General features: G+C 41.5%; 1 protein-coding gene across 7 annotated transcripts in view; it reads right to left on the bottom strand.

The window, feature by feature from the left end:
- The window catches only part of fbxw7 (F-box and WD repeat domain containing 7), a 90683-nt gene that overhangs the window by 15350 nt on the left and 49038 nt on the right, over nucleotides 1-26295 (bottom strand). For 6 of the 7 annotated variants that reach the window (XM_072384873.1, XM_072384874.1, XM_072384875.1 and 3 more), the window contains 2 exons: nucleotides 4453-4535; nucleotides 3313-3454 (listed from right to left, as the gene is read on the bottom strand). In XM_072384873.1, the coding sequence (XP_072240974.1) occupies nucleotides 3313-3454; nucleotides 4453-4535 (225 nt within the window). Of the gene's footprint in view, nucleotides 1-3312; nucleotides 3455-4452; nucleotides 4536-8544; nucleotides 8948-26295 lie in introns of those variants that run through there. The other variant, XM_072384877.1, reaches the window with a different exon arrangement.

The following is a 26295-nucleotide window of genomic DNA, read 5'->3' as shown; positions in this document are numbered from 1 at the left end:
ACACGACCGCGCCAAAGCTGGAGATGATACACCAGAAATTGCAAAACTAGTAGCGGTTGTCGGTTGTGTACAACATATCCAAACTACACATGCTGTCTAAATCATTCAAATGTTATGCCAGGAAAAATATGCAAAGCTTATCAGTAAAATTCTAATTTCAAAGCAAAAACGCAAGTTCTTGTTACACATGGGTCAGATTTATTGTGCTAGAGGTCTAGCAATCAAGTTGAACTGTGCTTTTTTTTATTTAAACAGGTGCAAAGCTATTTTTTAGATATAGAAATATGTAACACGTGTGCTCGTGGAGACCAAACATTGACCCAATTGTTAAAAAGACAGCTCTGCAGCAGTCCCAGCAGACATAGCTCTTACTTTACAAGTCTCGTACTTACAGATAAGCCAAAGGAACTGAACTCTTGTTAAAATAGTTTGTCGGCCTTCGTATTGTAAGGAAAGGAAATTTTATTTACCAACACACATCGGGCACAGAGTTTGAATTATACAGCAGCATAAACACCTAGCTTTTTCTTTAATTTGTCTGTAATTCTATATCCACACTGTACTCCCTCTCTACAGACTTTAAATGAGTAAAATACATTTGGCAACTGGGCTGTCACAGGTGGTAATGCACTAGCTTGACACTGCCGCCACAATATCCGCTGCACGCCCACAATGCCGCACCCAACACAGGTGTAACTATGTAAAATTGCTAACAGCACTGGGGTGTTATGGGATGATTGTTCCAGCTCACAGGCAATCTTTGACTGGAGCACTATGGAAACCTCCTGTCTTGTGCAGTGTGCCTAACATATCAGAGTTTCCTGTACACAGTAGCAGAGCAGCTTAAGGCTTATTTCAACCAACACATCAGTGGAGAAGCTGAACATCAGGAAGCAGCATCTATCAAAACTATGAGAAGAACTCTGGGCTTATTTATTCGGCTCCAACATGTAGCTGTTTGACAGTTGGTGCTGAATAAAACTCGAACTGCATGGTGAACCTAACAGCTGCAGCTGTTTTGCTCTGTGGAGTGCTCAACTCTAACAATGATTACAGGCTACAACACAGGGTGGAAAATCTGGCTCATGTACGCCACACCTGTAATTTGGCAGCTATAAGCTTTACCCAGAGGTTCTTGCTGTGACGTTGACCGAGAGGTTCAACTTAAAAGTGTAAGCCACATCAAATTAAAAGCTAAAACACTCACCGATTTCTATGAGGGTGTAATCATTAGAGAATTTTGTTCTTTACGTTCTTTATTTTGTTCTTTATGGAGAAATCCGTTTCTTGTAACACAAACCAGCAATTACAGTAGCATACATGATCTTAATGTCACCACTTGGACGTTGAGAGACTTCAGGCTGGCTTATGGATGCACAAGAGTTAAGATTCTGGTGTGGTGTTATGTTCGCTCTGCATTGTTATGCAGAGCTTTGCTCGTCTACCTGCTAAAGCTGTTTTTAGCCACTGCGGTTAATGTCAACCAGATATGCAGGACAATGGAAAAGGTAAGTTATTTTTGTGTTTTGTGTTGCTGTTTGTCGTCTAGCTTTGCAGACAGAAGTCACTGTGGACAAACAAAAGTTTTTCTTTATCATAACTGCCAACTGCTGCCACTGTCTGACCTTCTCTACTGTGCATCTTTGTCGGGGTTTTTTTGCGTTCTTCTTCTACATCTAATTCACAAATCAATGTTAAACCTACCTATAAGGTTATCAAACGAGGGGTTTTGTTATTTTGAGGCCTTTGCATCCATTAATCCACGATGCTGCCAGAGTTGAGAGCTTTGTTGAACATAAAACCACAAACCAGCCATTCCTCTTTTGACCAACCAATCAATAATGATTGACCACTGACAGAACAGACAGAACATATTATACAAAGTATGTTCAGAAAACCTCACTTGATTTCATCACAATGCGAAACCTTTGGCTTTTCAGCAACCAAAGCAACCAAAACTCATCATGAATCGGATTTACTGAGAGCTACACAGATGTGAAAAAAAAACCAAACAGTTGTCTCATATTTTACAATAAAAAAAAAATTCAACAGAAAATGTTTAACTTCAATTAACTTCAAATTCACTTGAGAATTCAGACATCAAGCTCACCGTTTCAACACCTTTTACACAGCTTCTGTGCTCAGTCAGTTAGCTTTAGCCATAGATTTTCTAAGGTAGATTTCATTACATTTGGTTGCAGTTCGATTAACCTTTGATTACACTTTTCAATACTAAGCTAAAGTAACTGGCTGCCGGCTGTATCGATATCTACAAACAATTGGAGGGGCATTAGCTTTCTCATTAAGTTGTCAGTTAACAGGAGAATACATGAGAATACAATAATGCTTGGATGTAACACAATGTTTCCATCATCATGGGTGTACTTTTCATATTTGAACATGCAAAAAACACCCAGCTATTATCTGTACAGTAAGCTCTGTAGACTCTTCTCGATGGGTTTCTGTCTATTTCAGAGGCTACATACAGGCTGGGACTGGACTGGGGAATGTACAGAATGTAGGCTTGAGGTTTAGCTTCCTGTAACCTGGGGTGGAAGATTAAAGACTGAGGCAGGTCAGGCCTGAGGACTAATATATGCAGAATAAACACTGAGATGTCACAGGTTCAACCAGCCATTCAAAGATAATAAGTTTAAACTCTGTTAGGTAATTAAATCTGTGCCCACTTATTATACGGGAATCTGGGGGGGATCACCGTGGCTAATATGTTTAAACGACATCTTATTTCCTTCAGGTCTGAAATCATTAACACGTAAGACTAACAAGACAGACTTCAGTTTCATGGCATTAGTAGGACAATATAGAAAAATGTACTTAAAACATGATAACCTGTAATATGGAGAGATTTATCCAGACTACTCTTAAGTTTTTAACAACCAATGGTCTGTACAGTTATTAAGAGTATTGGTGCAGATCACTGAAGCAGCTCAAAATATGAAAAAATAACAAACATTAATGCCCACTTTGTTCGTCACCGAGATGAGCAACACCGTAACTTTTAGGGGATCAGAGAGGACAACCTTTGATACAGAGTGTAGCTCCACACCAGACCCTTTGTGATCTTAGAACTCTGCTTTTTAGTCTCAACAGGTACAGCTAATTCCAATTCCACGCTACAGTGCCTATGGTAATGTGTTGGGGCAAAACAACAAGGCAGCAATTATCTCTGACACTTAGTCAACAGTGATTGGACATAACACCTGCTTTTTTGATGAGCTTTTGCTCGTGGGGTTTAATGTCGCCAAAAGGAGGAATTAAAAGAAAGGAAAGGCATAACTCTCAGGCGCTCACCTGAAATGTTCGGAGCCATTCTTGGAGACCCGTGGGTGGCTGGATCGAGGTGATTCGTCGTCTCTGTTGCCCCTGACCATTGGCTGTTCTGATGTGGCCAAATGTGGTGGGTGTGGCTGGACACGGGACAATTCCTGTCGGGCTGTTATTCAAAGGCAAGAACAAAACGCCTTAAAATCAACAGTGATATGAGACCTTTAAAAGCAAAGAGCCCACAGCAGGCATTAGAGGGATGTGTGAAAGCACTGCTATTGAGAAGAATAATAAACACTTTGTGGGAGTGTTTCAGTTAGTTTTGCCACAACTTTTGCAAACATTTTAATACAAATGATTTGGGCAGACATATCCAAAAGAATGCAGAAAGTTAGATCATTCAATGATGCAATGCTGCTGAGTTGACTTAGTCTCCAAGAAGCTCTTTACATTGGATGAAAACCCCCTTAAGGCTGTTTCAACACAAAACTTTACAAAGACAAGATTGTTTGCAGAGCTGCAAACTGTTTAGCCAGGCAGACCTAATAAGACTGGAAAGCAAGAGTGTATTTCTGAATCAGACACTTGGAAATGTGCAGAGTTGCAGATTTTTGTTCAACCAGACACTCGTCTTGTGTCTGGATGTGAAAAGTGGTTCAGTGCTTGAAAAGGGGCCCGTGTGCTTTGGTGATGTCAGGGCAGCAGGAGCAACCATCCAGTGGACACCCTCAATGCTTTGGACTCTGCTCGCTAACAGCAAAATGGGAAGCTGGGGGTCGATTTCATTATCGATTCATTTTTAATGGGAGAGGAAGCTGAGAAGGAGCCAGCTACATAGCAACATTTACAGTTAAGTGGCTGTGTTCAGTGTGAACGTTAACGTAGCTACATGTGAACACATGCATTAAATATTCAGCTCAAGAGAAACATCTGGGACTGCTGGCTAGAAGCTGCAGATACAATAGAACATGAAGCGTCCTTCTGTTTGAGGACATATAAAGCATCTTTGTTGATACCACTTGGCTTTTTTTTAAATTTATTCTCACAATAGGCTCAATTAGTATATGTGTGTGTGCCAGATGGGAGACAAAGGCGGGAAGCTGCAGCACAAGGAAAATTGGTGGGGGGGGGGGTGAAATGGGTGAAAAGCAGAATCTCTTGTGGTACCTCGAATACTCTGGGCCTTTGCAGGGCTTTTTTCCTGAAGAGAAAGATCGGACCTCTGGGCCATGGTCCAACTTTCTCTTCATCTGCGAAAGAAGAGAGAAAAGAAAAAGGTTAGAAAACATCACTGCATAACACTAAAAGTCTATTTCGGTCCTAAATCGATGTCAAGCCATAGTTAAATAATAAGTTACTTCGTTAACATTAAGTCTGAAAATCAGCATGTTGAAATACAGGCGACACAGTCTGATAACTACTTTCTGCAAATAGGAAATTAATCTTTAATGCATCAGCTACAGATTCTATTTACTAATATATTCCATAATAAGGCACAAAGAAATGAGCCATCAGTCGATGAGGCAGCTCAATATTATTTCATTATGATATGATAATAGCATGCAAAGTAAGTGGATGTTCTACGCTGCTGTCTTTAACTTTAATATGAAAACCACAAGAAAAAAAGAACTGTGATCCTTGGGCAAGCAGACACACAATAATATCCTGAGGCAAACACACCCAAACTCAAAGGGTACAGCGTGTCCATGAGCACACTAGAACCACAAAATGTGAAGACTCTCGCAGGGAGGGTACAGAGAGCATTCTTCAACAGTGCGACTCATACAGATACGTCACAAACAAAAACAAGCAAGTCAGTTCTTTGTTATTCTCCATCACCTGCGTGTGCGTGCACCACCCAGTCCCCGTTACCACCTACCCTACTGTGCAAACAAAGGAGCCTGTGTAAAGGCCCGGCCAAGCCAATTTTCTTCATCCCATGCCTGCCACACTCTCTGGCAAGACTTCTCAACACACATGCAAGTGATCATCTCTCCGCCAGGCTCTGATGAATAAACAAGCGAGCTAAATAAATGAACACCGATTTTGGCTCTCTGGCCAAAATAAGATATACAATGTGACAGTCTGGCTTTGTTTGATTCATTAATCATTGTCGTGTTGAAGCGAAAAGCTTTGCTAAATTAGAAAGCAAAGCGGCAGATTCCGCAGAGATAAATGAGAAGGGTAAATGTGTTTTCCCTTTTAAACTGCTGGCGAAAAAAGAAGGAAAACTTGGGGGTTTACAATCACAAAGTGAAGCCATCAGAAAGTCTGTTATCTTTGATCGATGGTCCAATACATTAAACTGCTTTATTTACCACCTAACAAGACAAGAAGATGTGGCAGTTACACTAAAAACAAACCAGCTGCCATTAGAACTAATCCAACAACAGATTTTACAGCTCAGATAAGATGCTTCCTTTTCACACACACACTATCAGGAGTCTGTGTTCAAAAGTATCCAGCGACTTCTTATTTACACTTAAGGTCCGGCCCCATGTGTTGGCAACCTGTGCTAAAAATGTTGTCCTCTTGCCTGCGTACGGTGTAATTAGACGATGGCTTACAGAAACCAGAAACCAGATTCAAATTTAACTTACTTTCCTCCCCGATACAAACAATGGCCTTTTTGATGCACAGGTCTGTTATTGCAGTATTGTATGCTGCACACAGGAAAACTGCACTGGACATTCGACTCCACGCTGTCTGGCTCTACAGTGGCATGATTACACGTCTACCTCGAGATGTGAACTTTTTTTTTTTGTTTTGTTTATGACTGTAATTTAGTGAGAGCACTAATCATCCTAAACCGAACGGCAAGATTTGTGTGTGTGCGTGTGTGTGTTGGGCTTCGGTGGCACACATAAATGTTGAGAACAGCAACTCATAATGCAAGAACATATATATTTTATTCTCTCAGTAACCTCAGAGTAGCTAAATAATAAGCAGGATAGCAAAGGCAAGCGGTGAATTAGTAATCAATAAGAGATTCCTGTCGTAACATTGGATGAGAATTATAGATTCTATCCACTAAAACAACCAACGCCTGAGGTTTTACAGCCACGTGTACGTGATTAGCACACCAGCATGTCCTGCAGGTTAACTGCCCCCTGGACATTAGGCTGTCATCCGACTGATGATTTGTGATCATTTCATTGCTATTCTGGTCATGTATGAAGCTGCCGAGAGCTTCATGGGAAGAACCGCGAAAGGCTCCAGTAATTCACAAGGGAATGGTGTAGAAATGGCACCAGGAAAATAAAAGCAATTTGAATCGTCCAAAGATTTCAAGAGCTAGAACACGACTGTTGCTTGTGATGGACTCGTCTCCAGGGAGTTAAGCGATAGTCACAGTTGTTAAGACCAGGCTCTTCAACCCCGACCGCCTTGTTCTTAAAGTGGTGATCTCACTCCATTGGCAGTTCAGTAGCCAAGGAGAGCATGGGTGTGTGTATGCATGCTGTGTGTGTGTGTGTGTGTGTTTCAGACTGAAAGACTGGGGAATAATAAAAAAAAAAAGGTGGAGCACTGGCTTGCTTTTGAGTGCGTGAGCCTCTGTGGGAGAAAAGCTCAAACTATACGTGGGCATGGGGAGGAGAAGAAAAAAAAAACAGGACGTAGCCTCTCCTTGTGTTTCAGCCTGTGAAAAGGTAAGCAGAAGAAGTGTAAATCACCACCAATGAGCAGTCTCTCCTCTCCCCCCCTTTAGCTTCCCCTTCCCTTTCTGGCCAAGAGCATGACAGATGGATACGGAGCGGGTTAATGATGTGCTGAAGACAGCGATCACGCTCACATGTGTTTATTCGTTTCATCTGAGACTGCATTTTGCAGCATCAGTCACTTGGAAAATCTGATTTTTAAAAAGAATTTTTTTTTTTTAAGTATTTCAAATAGTCAAAGAGTTTCCCAATGAGACACAAAAACACTTTCAACCTATTAACTGGCCATTTAGAAACAGACTGGCAAGTTGTAGGTTTTTTTGGGGTTTTTTTTGTTGATTTTTAAGAACTGAAAATGGCACTCGAACCAGAAGAATTGGTTTGGATGTGTCCCTAAAAATAACGCTCCTGTTTCCGTTGCTGCCAGAACATGCAAAGAGCGGCACTAAAATATTCAAGCTCTGCAGGACAACTTCAAATCCTTATTCATTACAATAAGTACATACACAAAATGGATTGAGAACACAAAATGAGAAAGATCTACAAGACGCTGCCCATCGACTGAGAAGGAAAGTTTGTTACTTATTAGGAATAACGGTTTAAAATCCCCAATCACAAGGGATCGGATTTTGATGATCCAATTTGTTTACATTGCAACTTTCTTAACTATGGCTTCCCTTTTATCTTTTTGTTTGCAGTCTACAGTCTTATTGAAAGGATCACCACCCAGCATAATGCACCCAACATCCTTGAGGAGATTGTGCTTCCCGCTGAGTGACACAGTGACCCATTATCTGTGGTTGGAGCCTGAGGCGAGTGCACAATGTCAGGGAAAAGGCTAGTCCAACAGGCAGAGGCAGACTGATCACATGGGTACATCTCAAGGAGTCACTTTGGTCAGTTCAAGAAAACCAGTGCTGCATAATGTGGAATTATAATAACCCTGCAAACTGGGCAGGACTGCAGAGGAACACGACGGTCTGGGAGCTGGTATTTCCAGAAGTTAAAAGTCTGAACGTACAGAAGTGCAGATTTAGGGGGTGAAACCAATCATGTAAATACAGAATATATGTTATAGCAAAAGCACTTATTTATGAGAACAGGGAGGACCACAGTTGATACGGGTGCAGGGGAGCTGTGCACTGCTGAGGCAAAATTGGGTTCTTTGCCCTCAAACAAACGGTAAATTCAACCGAAATGTGAATATATTTATATCTAGCACAGCAGGACAACAGGAGCTAAAGCAGAAAAAAATTACAAATAAAATGGTAATCCCCGACACACACACACACAAAAAAAAAAACACCGGTGGCGTGTATGTACACAGCTGAAGTTACTATGAGGGAAAGGATGCCAAATCTCACCGTTGTATTACAACATTTAACGGTGCGCTAACATAACATTAAGGCCCAGGCAATTAAAGAGCGGTCTCTGGGGGTCTGCTTCACTGCTGTTCATCCTCCGCAGTGGCCGCACAATCTGCCGTGAGAGGCGCGTCAAAGATAATGTGGGCGACGGAGCGAGCCAAACATTCAATAATAACACACGAGGATGTGTTGGAGGTGACACGGAGGTTGGTGCAAGCACAAATCCTACTCACTTTGTAGAAAATCATCTTTAAAGTGCCGTAGAACCCCATCCTTGTAATCCGGTGTTTTCCTCCTCAGTGGCAATCGGTGAAGTCCAAACGTGTGCGCGCGGTGGGGAGATCGCTCCGACAGTGTGAGGGCAGTGTACTCGCAGGTAAATCCGACGCCGTCTCTGATGTGAACATGCTCGGGCACGTCACCGGACTGGCGTGCGTGCAGTAGATTCCCACGGTAGAGGCATTCGAGAAAGGGGCGAAAACGCTCCGCCGTATCACGTCGACTTGACAGGGGAGGAGGAGGGTGGTGCTAGGTCGACGGGGTGAACAATGCGATGCGACGATCCCGGAGGATTGTGCGCCGCCGACCAGCCGAGCAGAGCAGGGAGTGATCAGATGAGAGAGGAAGAGGGTGACACTCGGCAGAAAGGGGAGGAGTGGAAGGGGACGAGCGTCAGAACGCAAAGCAGTGCCCTCTTCCTCTTCACGGGCTGCACGACGGCTCTTCCAGAGAGGATCGGATTACAGCCTCCCCGTTGGAGACGACAGGAATGGTGCAGTCCTGCATTCAACACCGTGTGCAGCGCATCCTCTGCGATCAGACAAACCCGGGGAAATAATTATATAAATATATATACACACACACATATATATATGTATATATGTATGCGTAACAGCGGACGAGGCGGCACACAGGGACCGGGTGGGGGGGCGCACTTGTTGTAACTTCCGCATCTTAGGTGGACCACACTTGTTGCAAAACCGAAATATCCCCAAAGAACAATTACAACCCTGTTTTAATTCAAGATTCATCTAATTCTCACTTCTAAACTGCACTGCATCAAATACATTTTACTGAAGGGTGTGTGCGTAAAACAGGGGGACACCGCACGGTGCTTTATGGTTTCCTACCTTCATACTTATCTTCACAATCATATTTTCAAACAAAATATTGGATCACTCACTTCACTTTATAGAAGAAAAAAAAACCTGCAACTAGTCCCGTTGCTTTGTCAATAGAATGATAGAAAATGGTGGCTAAAACCTTCAGTTTGCAACAAATTGCTTCTTTTGAGAATAAACTGTCTGCTTGGCATCTTCTGCAGACAGTCGCGCAAGAAAAATAAAAGTAGATTCTCCAATTCTGCAAAGCTGACCAGAAACCCAAATGTTGAAATCCAACATTTAGTTAATTACCGTCACCCAAAAGACAAACGCAAACTACCGATTACCACCCAAAAGAGAGAATCGCTACCTGCTTAGTTCAGGTCACTTCAGCCTTAACCAACAACAGTTCAAGTCTCACTAATGATGGAGTGATACAACCACTTTAATAGTAAGCAATACAGTTAGCTAGAAACGTTTTTCTACCCTTAAATTCAGGCATCTTATTAGCCACAAAGTATTTCTGTTTTGTGTTTTTTTTGCCACCATTACCAACAACATGCAAGTTATTGGATTTGTTTTTTCCCTTCTTTCCATCTCCTGCAGCCAACACCATCCGACACACTGTGCTGCATCGAGGACAGCCGACGTCCAAGTAAACAGATCCCATGACTGAAAGCACGTGAATCGATCCATGTCTGCGGCACCTGCTTATTTGCAGGCCAACATTTGCATTTGCAGGGCTGACCGCACCTTCCCACTCAAGAAGAGCTTCACACTCGCTGTACAGCAGGTAAAAAAATCACAAGACGTGTCAAGGTGGCAGCTTGAGTTTAAAAATAAACCAACACTCTGCAGGTGGACGTAAACTGTCACAACCTTCAAATGTATTTTTTAAGGGAACCATCGAGTAAATCCCCTGTAATGGTGTCGCTTTACCTTTGTTCAGCCATTCAAGATTAAAACCACCAGAAGGTGTTTGTTTGATCGTCTTTGTGAAATGGAAACAAAGTGAAGCACATTTCTCCATTAAAACACCCAGCCGCCATCTATAATCACTGATAATCATGTAACTTACACCTGGTTGGTGTCTCGGTTTGCCACAATATTATTTTCTCCTTGGAACAACGTCAACAGTTTCGAATGACATTCAATATTTGCCTCTCTTAACCTCACAAGACATGAGCATTAAATCAGTTCAGCAACAAAGGGTCATGGGAAGTCCTGCATTCACAGGTGACGGAGCACCGAGATCTGGCTGCCTCTTGGACCTGGAATTACTGCGCGACCTGGCACTGGTGAAACCAGGATTGGTAAAAATCTGTCCCAGAATGCTGCCGAGTTTTATGATAAAAAAAAAGACTTCTGTGTTTACCCCCAAGGATCTTTTGCAGGGCAATTTATCAACACTAAGCAAATAAGTATTTACTATAATTCCCTGAGCAGAAACAGTAGGTGTGGTGGGACTTCGGCACCGTGGTCTCTTTCTTGCCACAGTAATGCACATACAACATTCAAAACAGACACTTGGCTGAATGAGACAGAGCCGCCGGAGCTTTGTCTGTGTGTGTTTAAGGTGATTCTCAAGAGGAAGGCCCTCATGATGCTCCATGCCGGCGCAACCTTTACACAGCACAGTGGAATGCTTGGCATGCAAGAGGGGTTGCACTGTGGCCTTTGAATGGGCCGTGGCCCCCTTTGTTGCTCTCCATGTGCCGGTTAGTAAAGCATTAACAGACACCCCCCCCTCCACCCCCGCTGCCCTGATGCTGACCCCCTGCTTATCAAAACCAAAATCCTGCTGGTGAGATGTAAAGCTGCTCAAAGCAGGTGTTTTTTTTTTTTTGTTTGTTTTTTTTAAAGCACATTCACTTTAACGAAGAAACGCGTTCAGGTAACCCTCCCATCAGACACTGGCTCCTTCGGCTGCAGTATTTGAACAGCTGAGGATGTACAAAAATACACTCATTACATTGCAGCCCAGCAGATAGCTTGTGGGGAAATGCAAATGCTATCTCATTCGACTGTGCAAATAAGACAACTTCAATGTCAAAGTTTCAGCATACTGAATCAGATACTCTAAGTAGAGCATATCTGGATGTGTGCTAAATGCATGAGGACATTTTTTTAGTTATGAATCTTCCCTTCAGCTTATTGATTGCATATGTTTGCATTAATAAAGTGAATCCATAAAATATCAACGTTTATTGTTAGGTTACCAGCCTAACGCAGCAGAAAGCTAAATGTAATCACTCTATGGAAAGGTATTTTATAGCTGCAGATCAAGAAGTATTTGCTAATAAATGACTTTAACAACAGATGGATTTAGAGCTGAAAAAGACAGTTGATGATGAGCCAGAGATTATTGATTAGCCAGAGGCAATCTATCAATCATAAAAAAATGCCAAACAAAGATTGACTGTAGCTTCCTCAAATGTGATCCTCTTCAGGCTTTTCTGGTCTTCTCTGAAGACCCATTTCAGTTTAGGCTTGAGAATGGACTTAAAGGAATGACCAAATGTTCAAGAAACGTGCAGATCAACAGAAAATAAGAAGCTTTAAATTGTTATAAAACTTGTTTTGTTTTTTTTTGCTGAATGACAATCTGAAAAACCTTTTACGGAGGGGAAATATTTGTTCAACAGCTATCGAAGCAGGACAGGAGAGGTGTGACTGGAGTCATCGGTGGGAAAAAAGCCAAACAACGAGAGAAAGGAGGCTTTTCTTGAGCAAATGTTTAATGTGAGGTGGTGAACTTGAAGGAGGCAAATACTTGTTGGGCGGTGATGCATCACTAAATGGGTCTGTGTCATTGTGTGATTATCCTCTCTGCAGAAAAAAAAGAAAAAGAAAAAGGAAAGAAAAAAGAGCTCGGGGGTCTGCTTTGAATAGATTTTTCAGAAACGCTGAAGTGTGATCCAGGCTGGACAGATGCAATGCGTGTGGGGGAGGCTTGATGAAAAAGAAAACCATGGATCACGGCATTCTACGAAGGATAATAACGGCATCATCAGCATAGAGTCGAATTAACATATCCTACAGCCACCCACGCGACAGACATTCAGGTTTGAGGAGGTCGGGTCAAAAACGAAATTAAAGCAAAAGGCAGAGGTTTCTCCCTTGTGGCAGCAATGGGGTCCATTGAAAACAAATGGAGAACAGAGGTCAGGCATTTGCAATTATTGGCAATTATTTAGAAATTGGATTTCCAAGCAGATGCTGCACTTTGAAAGGGGGAGAGGCAATGAGAAATTAGCTCAACGTCGACAGTCTACAAATGAATTTATAGAAAAATGTAATCAAAATAAAAAAGATGAAAAAAGCTGAGCTGACCATTGTACTGTAACAGAATCTAAATGGGTGGTGGTTACATTTTTACATGTGACAAAAGCTTGATTTTACAAACAGTTTATTTTCTGAAGGAACAAAGTGCTAAAACGAAATGCATTTATATATTCAGGGCATGATTACCTTCAGGTGTTTGTAATTACAAGAAACTGAAGGGGAGAAAAAAAGCAATGCACGTCTAATTTCTTTTTAGGCATTGAATGACACACTTTATATTAATCTACAGTCTTTCTTTTTTTCCCCCTTAAGTTACTGAAGGTGTACCTTGTTATATAAAACCATTCTCACACTTAAAATGTAGATCATTGCAGCAATAGAACAGCTCTGATGGTAAACCATTAAATTTGTACCAAATCTTTTCATTAAATTTGAAAAAAGCCATGATTGTTCAAATGAATAACCGAATCCTAAGGCAACAGAGATTAAAGGGATCTCAGAACTGTAGCACAACCCGGTCTGAGAACATATACATTTAAAAAAAATGTTAACAGTGCAGCATCCAAACTTGGGCACCCCTTGACGAGAGTAAATGCGGAAAGTTAAAGAAAAGTAGCAGCAAAACAAAGCGATAAAACTCAGTTTACACGTTGTTACAGCGCGGTTACTTTCTAAAGCTGAAGTAAAAATGAAAAGGTGCCGCAGGGTCAAATTTTGTTCGAAAGCCTCCGTCCTGTTGACATCGCCTGCATGTGTGCAGCGGAGACGTCTGGCCAGAGGTGTGACAGAGGACTAAAGGGAACTTGGACAAATCTCAATGGCGGCCGGTGGCGACTCGCCTTCTGCACAAAAGAAGCAGTCCGAAAACGTCCCGAGGTTCAAAGTAGGATGGGACACGCAGAGTGGAATGGCTTTACAGAGAAATACGTCTCTGCTCTATTCTAGTGAGTCATAAGACACGTTTGAAAGACACCAGGATATTTCATTTTCTTTTATTTATTTATTTATTTTATTATTGTAAGGTGACCTTGGGTGACTTGAAAAGCAGCCTCCAAATAAAATGTATTATTACTATTATTATAATCATCACAATAAACAATTATTATAATTATTACAGTCTTGGATGGACAGTTTCCTCATTGACTTTCTCAATGTGTTCATTTTTTGGCTGTCGAACTAATGAAGTGCGAGCAGTCAATGACCAAGTTTGTGTCGCTTTGCTCTCAGTCATTACACTGACCAGTCATAAGCAACATATCAAAGCTGTGAGGAGATCATCAAAGGTCTAAAAGCACACCGCAGCTCAGTGCCAGGAGCTTCCTGGAAACTGTTGTGAGAAAAAGCTTCAAAGAGAAATCTGTTGACCCTTTTTTTTTTTTTTTTTAAATTCACAGCCTCGTTCCCTTATAGCCTCTCTGCATCTCGCCTACATCACGGTGGCTGAGCTAGGCAGCATTTAAAGGCAGCTTTTATTCAGAAAGTACCTTTTCTGAACTAAACACCTACACATTGCCGTGGTCTGTCCAAAGTAAAGTCAATTCATTTTGCCTAAAACCCCAACTGTGTTGCAGCAGACTTTACAGTCTAAACAATTTGACACTTTCCATCCTGAACTGCTCAGTGCTGGCAAAGAAAAGAAACGATGGGGAAAATCTCTCTTCCACAACGAACAGGCAAGCATTGTGTACTGTACGATTAGTGGTGACTGTAAGTCGCGGCAATGTGAACTTTTTGAATCAGCTTTTGGGTCTTTTACGCAACTATCTTCTATACGAAATAATAAAAGCATCAGAGAGAGTTATAAGACACATACCCTGTAATGGTTGTATAGGACATGTAAAGGGGAAAGATTGGTGCAGAGGTATTACCATTTCCCTCGGTTCTAATCCCTTTCCTTTGATAAGCCTGTCTGGTTTTGCATTTGGATGACGCCTGAGCTGTCACATCTCATCCAGAAATGAAAGAGGGTTGTGGAGATGTGTGCCGAGCCAGGTGAAACTCGACTGGGGCTGGCAACATTTAAACTGAAACAAATAAACCTCTTTAATCATCAAGAATTACATCTCTGCATCCCAAATGAAGCAGAGCGAGCCAATCTTTGCCTTCTAGGTGTTGCCCCTTCATCTGTAGATCCCTAAATGTGCTTGAGAGGGTGCTGGAATAGTGTGGGGACATTGTGACAGTGACTTGGGATCTTGCCTTGAGATGAACTCACGACAGAAACTTGCTAATCACCCTTTCCTTTGGTATTTTTCCATCCTGCGATACTGATCTCATCTGGAAGACAATCTACACAAACTACCCTTTATCTCTCCGACAAAGAGATCATTTGCATGTTTAGAGCTCTAAATAAAGGCTTTGAAAAAGAAATATGCATGAGAAACCTCTGAACTGAGACTCTGACCTTTATGTGAGAGGATCGATGATCAGAGAAAGCATCTGACGCAGTCTGGTGTAAGCAGTGGATATGCAGGTGTATTAATCATTCACCTTTCACTTTGGCAACCCGTACCATGGCTTTATGAATGACAACCATGCTTTAAACGCATGGAGAGAAATACATTTTTGCACAGACATATTTCCTCAAATATGACCTGTGTGTCTGCCACCATCAAGGTTCACATATCCAGTAAAATCAACAGCTTCCAAAAGGGTCAAAATCCAATTTTAAACAGCCACGACTCTCAGAAGATATAACTCAACTCTTTGTGGCTTGAGTCAGCAAATTGTAAACGTCCAACGTTTCCAGAGATCCACCCCGAGTTTGAGCATTTGTAGTTAGGCATGCAGCGTCTCAACAACTCTTGGAGAGCATGCGATAAAATCTGATGAAGACAGTTTCTGTATGCTCCCCTCGGAGTGAAATGTAAAGGCGTTTGTCAGCAGGTTTAAAATCTGATCTGCACAGTTTTTTGATCAATGATTGAGGACCACTTACTGGTTTGCACTTGTCCTGTTGGGGCTGCAATTTCTAAATTTGGCCACCTGCAACAGTCCATTAGAGTCTGCAGGGTTCCCTCCTCAGACGAACACATGCTGCCCTAAATTTGAGATCACATCTACCACTGTGCTGACTGCGCATGAGCCCAGACCAGACAAACCCTATACTGGTTGATGAAGTACTGCGTGAGTACATTTTACAGCATCCACGCATTTATCATTCATGATTAAAGAGGAATGTCTGCAAAGACACTAACGAGATTGATTTTTAAAAACTTTTTCAAGCTGCTTTGCCACAATTGCTCCTCTTCTTCCAGCAGTGAATTCTTCTTTTTCCCCTCTTAAAGTGCCAAGATCACACACCAACTCATGTCGTAGTCGTTGTATAAACGGAGTCGCATGAGCATTCGCAAATCCCAATAAGTCCCAACATGCGGATGCAGAAGAAAAAAGAAAAAAAACAAAACAGGTGTACCTCAGGATCCGTACAACTAAAGACATTCATTGCCTTTTCAGAGCAACGACCTCCTGCAGGTGAACCTGACTGACGACATGTGGGTGGAACATCTTCCTGGTTTGTTTAGCCAGAAGCTACAAACACAGCACGCTCTCAGTCTGGCCAAGTTAAGCAGCACAAATGGCCAGCTAAAAACATGATGGAAGTGTTGAAATACGTGATTCCCATGATGATACGCAATGCAATTTCCTGAAAGTGAAGGGCACTTTTGATCTTGTTTAGATGTGTCCACTGGTCACCCTGTGAAAGCCAGGGCTGTTGTCTAAAGTGTCTGTTTGGGATTATCGTTATCTCTGATGGACCACCAGGAGAGTCTGTGATAGCAACCTTTTTAGTACCCGACTTGACTGCTATCAACTGCCACATCTGACGGCGCAAAGAGAATAACAAATAATGGATAAGTTTTGAAAGAGAGACCACAAAGGCAGCAGAAGAAAGCTCGTGCTTTTTTCTCATTTGGATGTTTGTTGGCAAAGATGAATGATGCAACATAAGAGCAATGCAACTTGAATGAAGATCGTGATATAAGACAAGGCCAGAGTGTACCACTGACTAAATAATAGGACAGAATCACAACTACAGCCTATGATTAAGTCAGAAATGTTGCTTTAATGCAGAAAAAGTAGCACATCTCACACATTAGTGAGAATACTGCAAAAGTATGAACTGAGCATGAACGCAAGTGCATTAAGTTAAGCGTATCATGGCATAAAAGTCCATTCTGTAGTGTAAATGTGTAAAAGAAACGTCCATTTAAAATTTATTTGCTCAGATCTGCATCAGAATAATCAAACTCATCAAGTTAATGGAGATTTGATTACTTTTAAAGTACATTTGACTGATTAACTTACATGCAACTTTAATGAATTCACAATAAAACAAAAATGTGTCAAATGTATCCTTGATCATTTTAACTTATGCTGTAAATATCAAGGTTAAATAAAAAAAAAAAACACGTAATAATGTGAGCCAATGAGATAGCAGTGCTTTTTATATATATATATATATATATATTCCTCTGAATTAACTATTGTTTCCATCAAATTCTGCCGAGGTTCCACTGCAATCCAGAGATGCTCTGTTCATATCAACAAAGTCAGTCACTGAAGAAGTGGTGCTCACTGAACACAAAGGATGTAGGACTGTTAATCAACAAAACAGCCTGAGGCGCCAACTCAAAAACCGCTTATGGTTAAAGAATGCATGAGAAGAAGATCATAAGTAATGTAGTGATTGGGTTTGTGAAGCGTAAAGAGCCATGGGATCGTATTCATCATCTTTAATCTGCCACAATGGTAGGACACTGGATCAAGTGGCCTTTTGTGGCTGAAGCGACGCAAGTTGCTAAGAGAAAGAAAATTATTTTAATTTCTTTCTAATTTTTTTTTTTTATCTCATTTCAGAGAGAGAATTCATCTTACTGTTATAAAGACGGTGCAGTCATGCTATAATACGGCAGAGACAAAGTACTGAGGGAACTGAGATTAATTTTTAGAGAGCATTGCTGAATAGATGGATCATGCAGTAGAGATGCTAAGAGAGACACATCTCAGAAGATTAAAAAGGCTATAGAGAACGACTGAGGTCAAGCGTCATAAATGTTTAATTTCTGAAAAGGGCAAAGAAGCAGTGACCCAGGGATGGCCTTGAAGCGAGTTTGCCCCCCCCCCCCCTTCACACTCAAACACAGATGCTTAATTCTGCTGCAGTACTTTGAAGCAAAGGATGTTTACTGTATTTATTCAGTGAGGTGTGGGAGACTGTAGTCTTCAGCTGATATGCTTTTACTTCAAATGAGGAATATTCTAGCCAACTTTAAAAAGGAGGACAGTCATCAGACCAAACTAAAAAAGATGCACATTTGCACAAATTGGAAATTCAATCCAAAAGCCTCGTCTTCAGTCTTAACAAAATCTATAGGGGATGAAGCACAGAGCCAATGAAATGGAACTCGACCAGCTAGATCAACAGTAATGATTGGTAAAGCTGTGTCATTTAACCCTGAGGTGGAAACACGACTGACCGGGAGGGTTGGCAGCATGAGCTGCATTACATGTTCGACAACAAAGAAAACATTACGAACACATATGTTTAAAAAAGAAAAAAAAAAACAGTTTGAATGTAAAACGTGTTAATCAGAAGTTAACAAAGTCTAAATTATGTTGTGTTAAGAAATGCAGAGGAAGCGGTGGTCGAGGCAGCCTCTGAATCAATTCAGTCTTTGCTGCAGTCTTTTCCTCCTCCCTGCCTCCGACTCGCACTGCTTCTGACACATCCTCCTGGAGCCCACCTACACACTACAACTACACAAACAACACCTCTCTCCTACTTCCTACCTCGCAGAGGATGGAGAGGGAGAGCACTGTGCATTAGATCAACTGGAAAAGCACCTCTGGAGGCTGTTTGTACGACTTTTTTTTTCTTTGCTCGTGTTTAGTCTTTTGATGCATAATGAATACCCAACAGATTTCCCCAGAGCCTGACAGCAGGAAACTATAATGCACAGTCACACGCTCACACAGCCAGAATTGCAGTGCTACTCCTGTGTATGGGTTGATCAATATACCACCAAGTGGCTGAATGACTTGTAGAATTCATTCAGTGCATGATTTGGATATGCGCTTCCCTCCATTTTGTTTGGTAAAATGGTAAAAACCTGCTCACTTTAAAGGGCAAAAAGACTTTGGTTTGATATTCAATAACAAGGAGTGTTTTTTTTTTATTTGACCACCAATTTTGACCATTTTTGTTGCTAGTTCTAACTAAACAAACTGAGAACACGTGCCAAGTTTTTAAGAGTCAATTGTCTAAGCTAAACCGACTGGAATTACAGCGAGCTTGTCAACACATTCAGCTTCAGGGGTGCTGAATTAATGTGAAAATGTGTCTATTTAACGCAAAGGTCAAGCTATGACATGCAAATTCGAACCTTGTAGTGGGAAGTGCTTTGTTGGTTTAATCAGTTAATTGTGCCACTCCATTCTCAAAAATGCCTCTTTTATCTTGATGAGCCGTTTACCTTGGATCAACATGGAGCCTGAGGGCGACTTAATCAACATCTGTAGAGCGACTGCAGGCAAAGAAGCAGCAGATGGCATCAGAAGTAGGAAAGCATGTGCTTACTTTAAACATGCTCTCCTACTTGGATTTTGGAAGTACTGGTAAGCGCGAAAGTTTCAAATATTGACTCTTGTTGTTAGAACGTTAAAGGAGAACAGATCAGACATTTGATCGTGTCACAAAAAAAAAGGAAAGGCTTACGCAGAAAACCAGCCAGTCAATGGTAATGAGCACACCGATAAAAAGCAGAAGTGAGCTTGGAACAACTTCCCAAAAATAGACTTTGCTCCGCACAAACTGACATACTCTTAAACTCCAAATAACATGAGTGGCTTTAGGGTTTTCTGCTTAGAAACCACAACGACTTCTAGAGAGGATGTTGGCATTTTTTAAAATAGTGACACACAGCTCGGAGCTAAATGCTGCACAGAAAGAGGAAGGCAGAGTTTACCCAACCAGGGCTGCTTATTCAAACTTCTGCATCCACACTCTGCATAAGAGAATAACATCGAAGTGGATGCTGACTGAAAGGGATTTGATTTTTCACGGGAGATGAGACGGAAATTCGACGGAAATTTGAAAGTGGTGAGGTGCAGCATTTTACACGGACTACATCATGAACTCCCAGCTGAACTCAGTGTGCTCAGAAGAGGATGTTGAACTCGAAAAGACGACATCGCTTTCAGTCACTTTCTTTTTTACTCTGCAATATATCTGACCTTTAAGTCAAACTTAACTGCCAGAGAGGTCAACAGCCTGTTTAATACTGGTTGCTAAGGAGTGTCTCACTGCTATCAGTTTAATTTTGTTGGTCTTTGACTGTAATCCGTTTTAAATTCAACAGGTGGATGTCTTACGATAACAGTTATGGTCATTTACATATTAAGAATTATTAAGAAAGACAAACACTCTATCAAAAGTGCATTCAGCGAAACATATAACCCAAAGTTTCTGCTTGCAACCGGCACTCTTATTGCTCAAAATTCCCGACACGTCAAAAAGATATCATTAGCAAAACCTTTACCGGCACGGTTCATAGATGGGAGGAAGGGCTCACCACACCAATTCAGCCTTGACCCTACAGATGACCTTTGAATTTCACAATGAGCAGCGCACAATAGCTGCCATGTGCCTGGTAGTTTAATCTCCACAGCCCATCTGCTGCGGCTGCTGCCTGTGAGCTGAATCTGGGAGAGGAGAGGGAGTGCCCAGCTTCTCTCTGAAGCTCCTGGGTGTCTGTCTCACTACATCCTGTGGGACAGCTGTATGGTAATGTGCACAAGAGGCTGGGGACGGCAGCAGTCATTGGGATTGCCAGGCAGGCACAGAACAAGGAACCCCTTTTCAGTGGGTATCCGAAGGCATGAACTTGGCAGATTAGACATTCAGGAAAGAAAAAAGGCTCAATCACAGGCGGGCATCAAGAATCAACAACAACCGAACACCACACATTTGCAGATACAATCCAAAAGAAAGACAATTTCTAAACAGGAGTGGGGGGAAAAAACTAAATCAAACCGATTTAGTCAAGAGGCTGAACAAAATGTGCCGTGCTGGTTTTTCTCTCTTTCAAAAATTAGATACAGTAAATTGGATGAAAAACACTGAGCACACAAATGCCTAAATTCTATCCAGAGGAGACGCTACATAGTAAAAAGAAGAAAATGCAGAGTTAAGGCGATCAGACTGCAGATCAGTGGCAGATGATGTCAAAGATCTGAGGCAGGACCGGCACAGTGACACATTGATGCTTGAGGAAAGTCATATAAAAATAATTCAAGGCCACGGAAGTTGCAAACCTAATCTTGAGTGACGATGACGAAGGGCAGGCAGGGCAGTGGGCAGCCTTGAAGGACCCCGCTACTAGCCTGTCTGTAAAACGGTTGCCAGGCAACAGGCTTCGCTCTCACTGGCCTCCAGCCTGCAGTGTGCTGCCTCTGGCCTTGTCAGGGGATATGGCTCTCGTTTGTCATTACAATCCACAAACTCCCTTTCTAAGGATTGTCACACAATAATCATAACATAGGGCTCAGTATATACCAGCAGTTTCTTGCCATGAACACAATTATTTGCAGACCTCAAGCAGCTACCTACGCCATCAACATCCGTCCAGAGGCACAACAAGCTGGAAACAATCATCTTTATAAAAGGGGGATAACCCAGCCTCCGGGGCTTGTCTTTTTCATTCCTGCACTTGCTTGCCATATGTCTGTGATGTGCTCAGAAAGTAAGCTGCTTAGTTGCAAAGAAGAGGTGACAAAATTACAACATATGGATCGTTACCAAACACTAAGCCAGTCCCCTAAACAGCCCAAAACTCACAAAAAGCTGCATCATTATACAAGAAGTGCGCACTGACAAATGGAGAACGAGGAAAGGAAAGAATCTTTGTATTGGCGCTGAGAGAGAACAAGCTCTGAGCTTACAGTATAAGTTCGACTGAAGCCTTTCAGTGAATACCTCCACAGGCATGTCTTGCATGCCACGCTGGTTTGGAGCCAGCGCCTGATCTCGAACCTGTTCTCTGCATTGAAACAGTGAAAGCACCAGCTCCTATCCAGAAAAAAAAAAAAAAAAGGCACCACTACAGCACCAACTCTTTGCCGGCCTAAATCTCACATTTCATGTCGGTCTAACATGTCGGACATGTAAATAAACCCAGTGTCTCTCACAGAATGCCCCTGTAATTATGGAAATGGACCAGTAGCACTAAAAATAAATAAATAAATAAAAGCATATGATGATGTGTTTCATGAGAGGAGCTGACACTTTTTGAACACAAGTCTAATAGAGCCAGAACTTTGCTGGAGCCAGAACCCAGAGGCTCTGATAACACTTCTGCACTGGCTGCACTTTTGAGACAGATAATTATGTCCATCTTTTGACTGTATGATGAGTAGCAAACACTTATGAACTGAGACTTGCATTTTGATGCAGTGTTTTTTTTCTTGTTAGATTGAGAAAAGAGGTTTCTACTGAGCAGAACAATCTGGTCATATATCAAGTTATTTGGACTCTCCCTGCCCTCAAGTCTCTGCAGTGTCTGTATCATGAGTTCTCTTTAAAGTTCAGGATCAAATCACTCAGATCTATGACGGTGTGGAATGTATGTTTGGATTTCCTGTCTCTTTCCTGTCCCTGTCCCTGTCTGTCAGGGACACCCTGCTCAAAGATACTAAAGGTTATCTTAATCATCCCACCGCTTTACTGCTATTTTGTACAAATAAATGGAATGAAACAGAGTGTACTCACTTTGAAGAAAATATTTCACAACACAGTTTTTCAGTCTGTTAAAGTTGCATAAATGAGATAAAATGCTACAAAAGGCATTGAAAAAAAATCCTGAGGTTCATATACTGGCACAGTGCGCTAGATTAGCTACAGGGATGGAAATTTAAACTCTTAATGTGCACTGGTTATACATGAGGGCAGCATTTCACTTGCAGTTCCAAAAGAAAAAGTGACATTTTCAACCCCCTCCGTGGACATATAAAGGTCATCTCGAAGCTTGCAAATTCTGGGGAATTCTCACTAGAAGAAGTGAGAGCAAGAAAATGAACTTTGTTGCTGGTGCTGACTTGGCAGGTGCATCTACAGCTGGCAAGGGAGATGGAGCAGCAGTACAACCTGGCCATGAGGCGCTCTGCGGCCCCTTGGGGGTCCCACTCTCCCACACGCATCACAAATTAAAGAGGCCAGTCGGACCACATCAGCACTTTCTCTGATCCGCTGTAGCATGCTGATGTTAAGAGGATGTGTAAGAGAAGCCCTGAGAAGATCGGGGGAGGTGAAGCATGAATTACACTTGAGCTTGGTGCATCCGATGTGAAGAGGAACATCACGGCTTTCAGACTATACGCTTTGCAATTCAAGATCTCAAAGCAGACATTTCACATCCGTCTAATGTTCAGGAAAACTCAGTAACTGGAGTGTACAGGAATGACTTTTCTTAGAATACATGGAAAAGTCATGGCTTGTATATAAAACTCCATATTTTAGAAGGATAGTAAGAATGTAGGGATATTTATGTACTTAATCAGCAAACACTTGCAGATAGTAGAGGGAAATTAAAGGGGAAAGGGGGCAAATGTTTAGCATTATTTCACAGCATTTCAGCCTTTCAACTCCCATCTCAGCATCATCTAAAGATGTACACTTCAAGGAAAGGAACAATGAAGAAACACAAATGTTAATGTTACAGTCTATTTAAAACTGCTCGTTTAAAATACACTTACAAAAAAGACGCACATTAGTTTTTCGCTTGAAAAGTGCCATTTCTAAAGAGTCGCCCACTTTTTTAGCACCAAACTCATGTCATTGGCTCGTAAAGTACAATCATTAATGTAGTTTTAAATATTCTTCCCTGTTGAAACTATGAAAGGCAGCAAATTAAACACACTGCTGTTCGGTGACAGATTTTAGTAGCCGTTACTACATTTCCCAAAGCAATGTGTCCAAAGCAATGTGTCCCTGGAAGTAATGGCTCATGACATAACAGGAACTAAACAGCAAGTATAAATAATTGAGCAAATAAAATTGGGAAATTGCAGCCTTTAAAAACTTAAAATTTGCTCCAAAGTTGCACAAGTTTGGTTTAGCTTTCAGTGGCCCTGATACGTCTGGGTTTTTTTTTCCATTGAACTAACTGGTAAACAAGTGGGAGGAGGAAGCCAGAAGCTGACAAGGCCACACTGAATAAATTAAGAGTTCTGTTCCAATGAAAGGCTTCGGATGTTGTCGCCCATTGAGGAGAAATAGCTGGAAAATCTAATGTAGCCATAGAATCTCCTTCATTGACATCTATCAGAGTGATGTAACAGAATAAAAACACAGAAGAAGACCCAGCCGGTCTGCGTTCATGCATGTGTGTGTGTGTGTTCGTGTGTGTGTGTGTGTGTGTGTGTGTGTGTGTGTTCGTGTGTGTGCGCATTTATGTCTGGAGCATATAATTGATTTTTCCATTTTGTATAAGTAAATTAATCCACACAATGTGCCGCCCTTATTCTCATCAGTGAGGAGGATATTGATTGCTTTGTTATACTGCCTTAAGGAAACCATGAATTGCTCATCAAAATCCACATTCAACAGGGAACTGCATCAGGGTAAATATTCAATTGGCTGGCCGTGTAAAAACAAACAAGGCCAAACCGTCGGGCCCCAAGAGAAAACACAGCACAGTCCGAGTTGTGACACTGTAGGATTTGTTTTCACTATCTTGTCAGCTAAGGACTGGCAAAGGTGATGTACAAAGGCCAAATGTCAACTTTGAGAGGGAGGGAAACATTTTTATAGTAGAATTAATTGCATTAGCCACAAGCTTAACTTGGAACACAAAATACAAACAGGGGAAAGAAGGGCTGAAATTAACGATTGTGTTCATTAACAAAGATTTTCTAGATTGATTATCCATTTACTCCAGTAAATAATATGAAAGGAGCCCAATTTAAACCAGCTATAACTGTTCTCAGGACAAAATCTTTTTTAGTTGCCTTTTATTAGCCAAAGCAAAGCTGTTGCTTTTTTTTTTAATTTGACCTAGAATATTAATTATCAGAAACTAGTTACATTTACAAGCTCACTCTGGTAATATAATGATGTAAACAACATAGCATCAATGGTTTCCTGTTAAAAGCGCTGGTCTTTGAAAACAGATGAAAAAAAAAAAAGAATCATCAGACAATAACAAATGGTTTCCTTGATTTATTCTAACCCAGGAGTTCTGTGTATGTGGCTTTCCACATGAATGTCAGTGACATGTAGAAACAAGTGAGCCACAAATGGGAAGAAAGGAAGACTCCTCTTCCAAAAATCTTGTCCCTTTCATACAGATTCTGGTCACTTACAAGTGTAAGTACATGGTGTAACCAGGGACCGTGATGGTGTAATAAGGTGCAACTTGGAAATGTGTCAAAGTTTGTTTTCGTCCTCCCCCTTAAATGTCATCATATCTAATATGTCACCGTAAATGAGAGACAATTTGTGTGTGTGTGTTCGTATGTAATAGGGATTTGTGAGCATGTGTGTAGGGCGAGAGAATATAGAGTTCACATGAACCCGTTGTCATAACAACGTTGTGTGAGGTAAAAGCTGTGAGGGTTGTCATCCACCCGAGCTCGGTCAGCAAGCAGCTAACTCTCGCTCTCATTTCCTTCTGCTCTTTAAACTATGGCTCAGTTTTACCAAACAAAAAGATAAATCTGACTCTCCTCTCACACTGCTGTCCCAAATCATCATGAGGCTAAGATGTGGAATCGGTGGGTGATCTTTGGTTTGAAACAGGAAATCAACTCCAGACTTAAAATGTTGGTGCAGTTAATAAGGCAAAGACGCAGCAAACAAAGGAACGCCGTCTATCTCGTGTAAATCACTGCTGTCGTGGCCCGACGGTGGCCTGAAACGAGTTTGCCAACTTGAGCTCCAACTTCAAACATGACACCCTCGTCTCGATGGAACTCCAATGAGTCTGTCAGCAGTGTTTTAAAGGCCAAAGCCAACTAATCAATACAGTTCTGGGCAACTGACTGTGTTGTAGTGAAAGAGCTGCTGTTCACCACATTCCTGTGTCAAAGCACACTTCGAATTAACCTTACACCACTAAAAATGACACTCAATTAACATGTCACTGATGTGTCAGACACTTCACTGAAGTCGACTCGGCACATTAACATTTATTCCATCTTGACATCATTGCTTACTAAACAGTCTTATTTTAAGGCATCGTAGTTAAAGAAGGGATTGACTCGGGTTGTTTGACTTGAGGATTTTTCCCCATAAAGCATATTATTCTGGCATTATTTTGTCCTTTAAAATAAACCAGAAGCTCGTTGAATTTTGTAATACGTCCGTTTGTGACCAAAATCATTAGTTTTCTGGTGTTGCCGTGAACACAGAAAACGTGTGAAAAAAACACTGTGCTAAATTTGTTGTGAGCATGCTTCGAGATGCGCTGCTGCTCCTAAAATTTCCAGCAAAGGGCAACAGTGCAACTGGTGGAAAAAGTACGTTTGGAGCCTTAAATTATTCATTTAAAAAGACTGAGAAATTCAAAGAGAGATGATACAAATTAAACAGCGACTCGG

This window comes from Leuresthes tenuis, unplaced genomic scaffold, assembly GCF_036924035.1.
Source record: "Leuresthes tenuis unplaced genomic scaffold, fLeuTen1.0.hap1 SCAF_4, whole genome shotgun sequence".
Taxonomy (NCBI): domain Eukaryota; kingdom Metazoa; phylum Chordata; class Actinopteri; order Atheriniformes; family Atherinopsidae; genus Leuresthes; species Leuresthes tenuis.
Note: the sequence above shows the minus strand (reverse complement) of the source record. Positions and strands in the feature narration are given on the sequence as shown.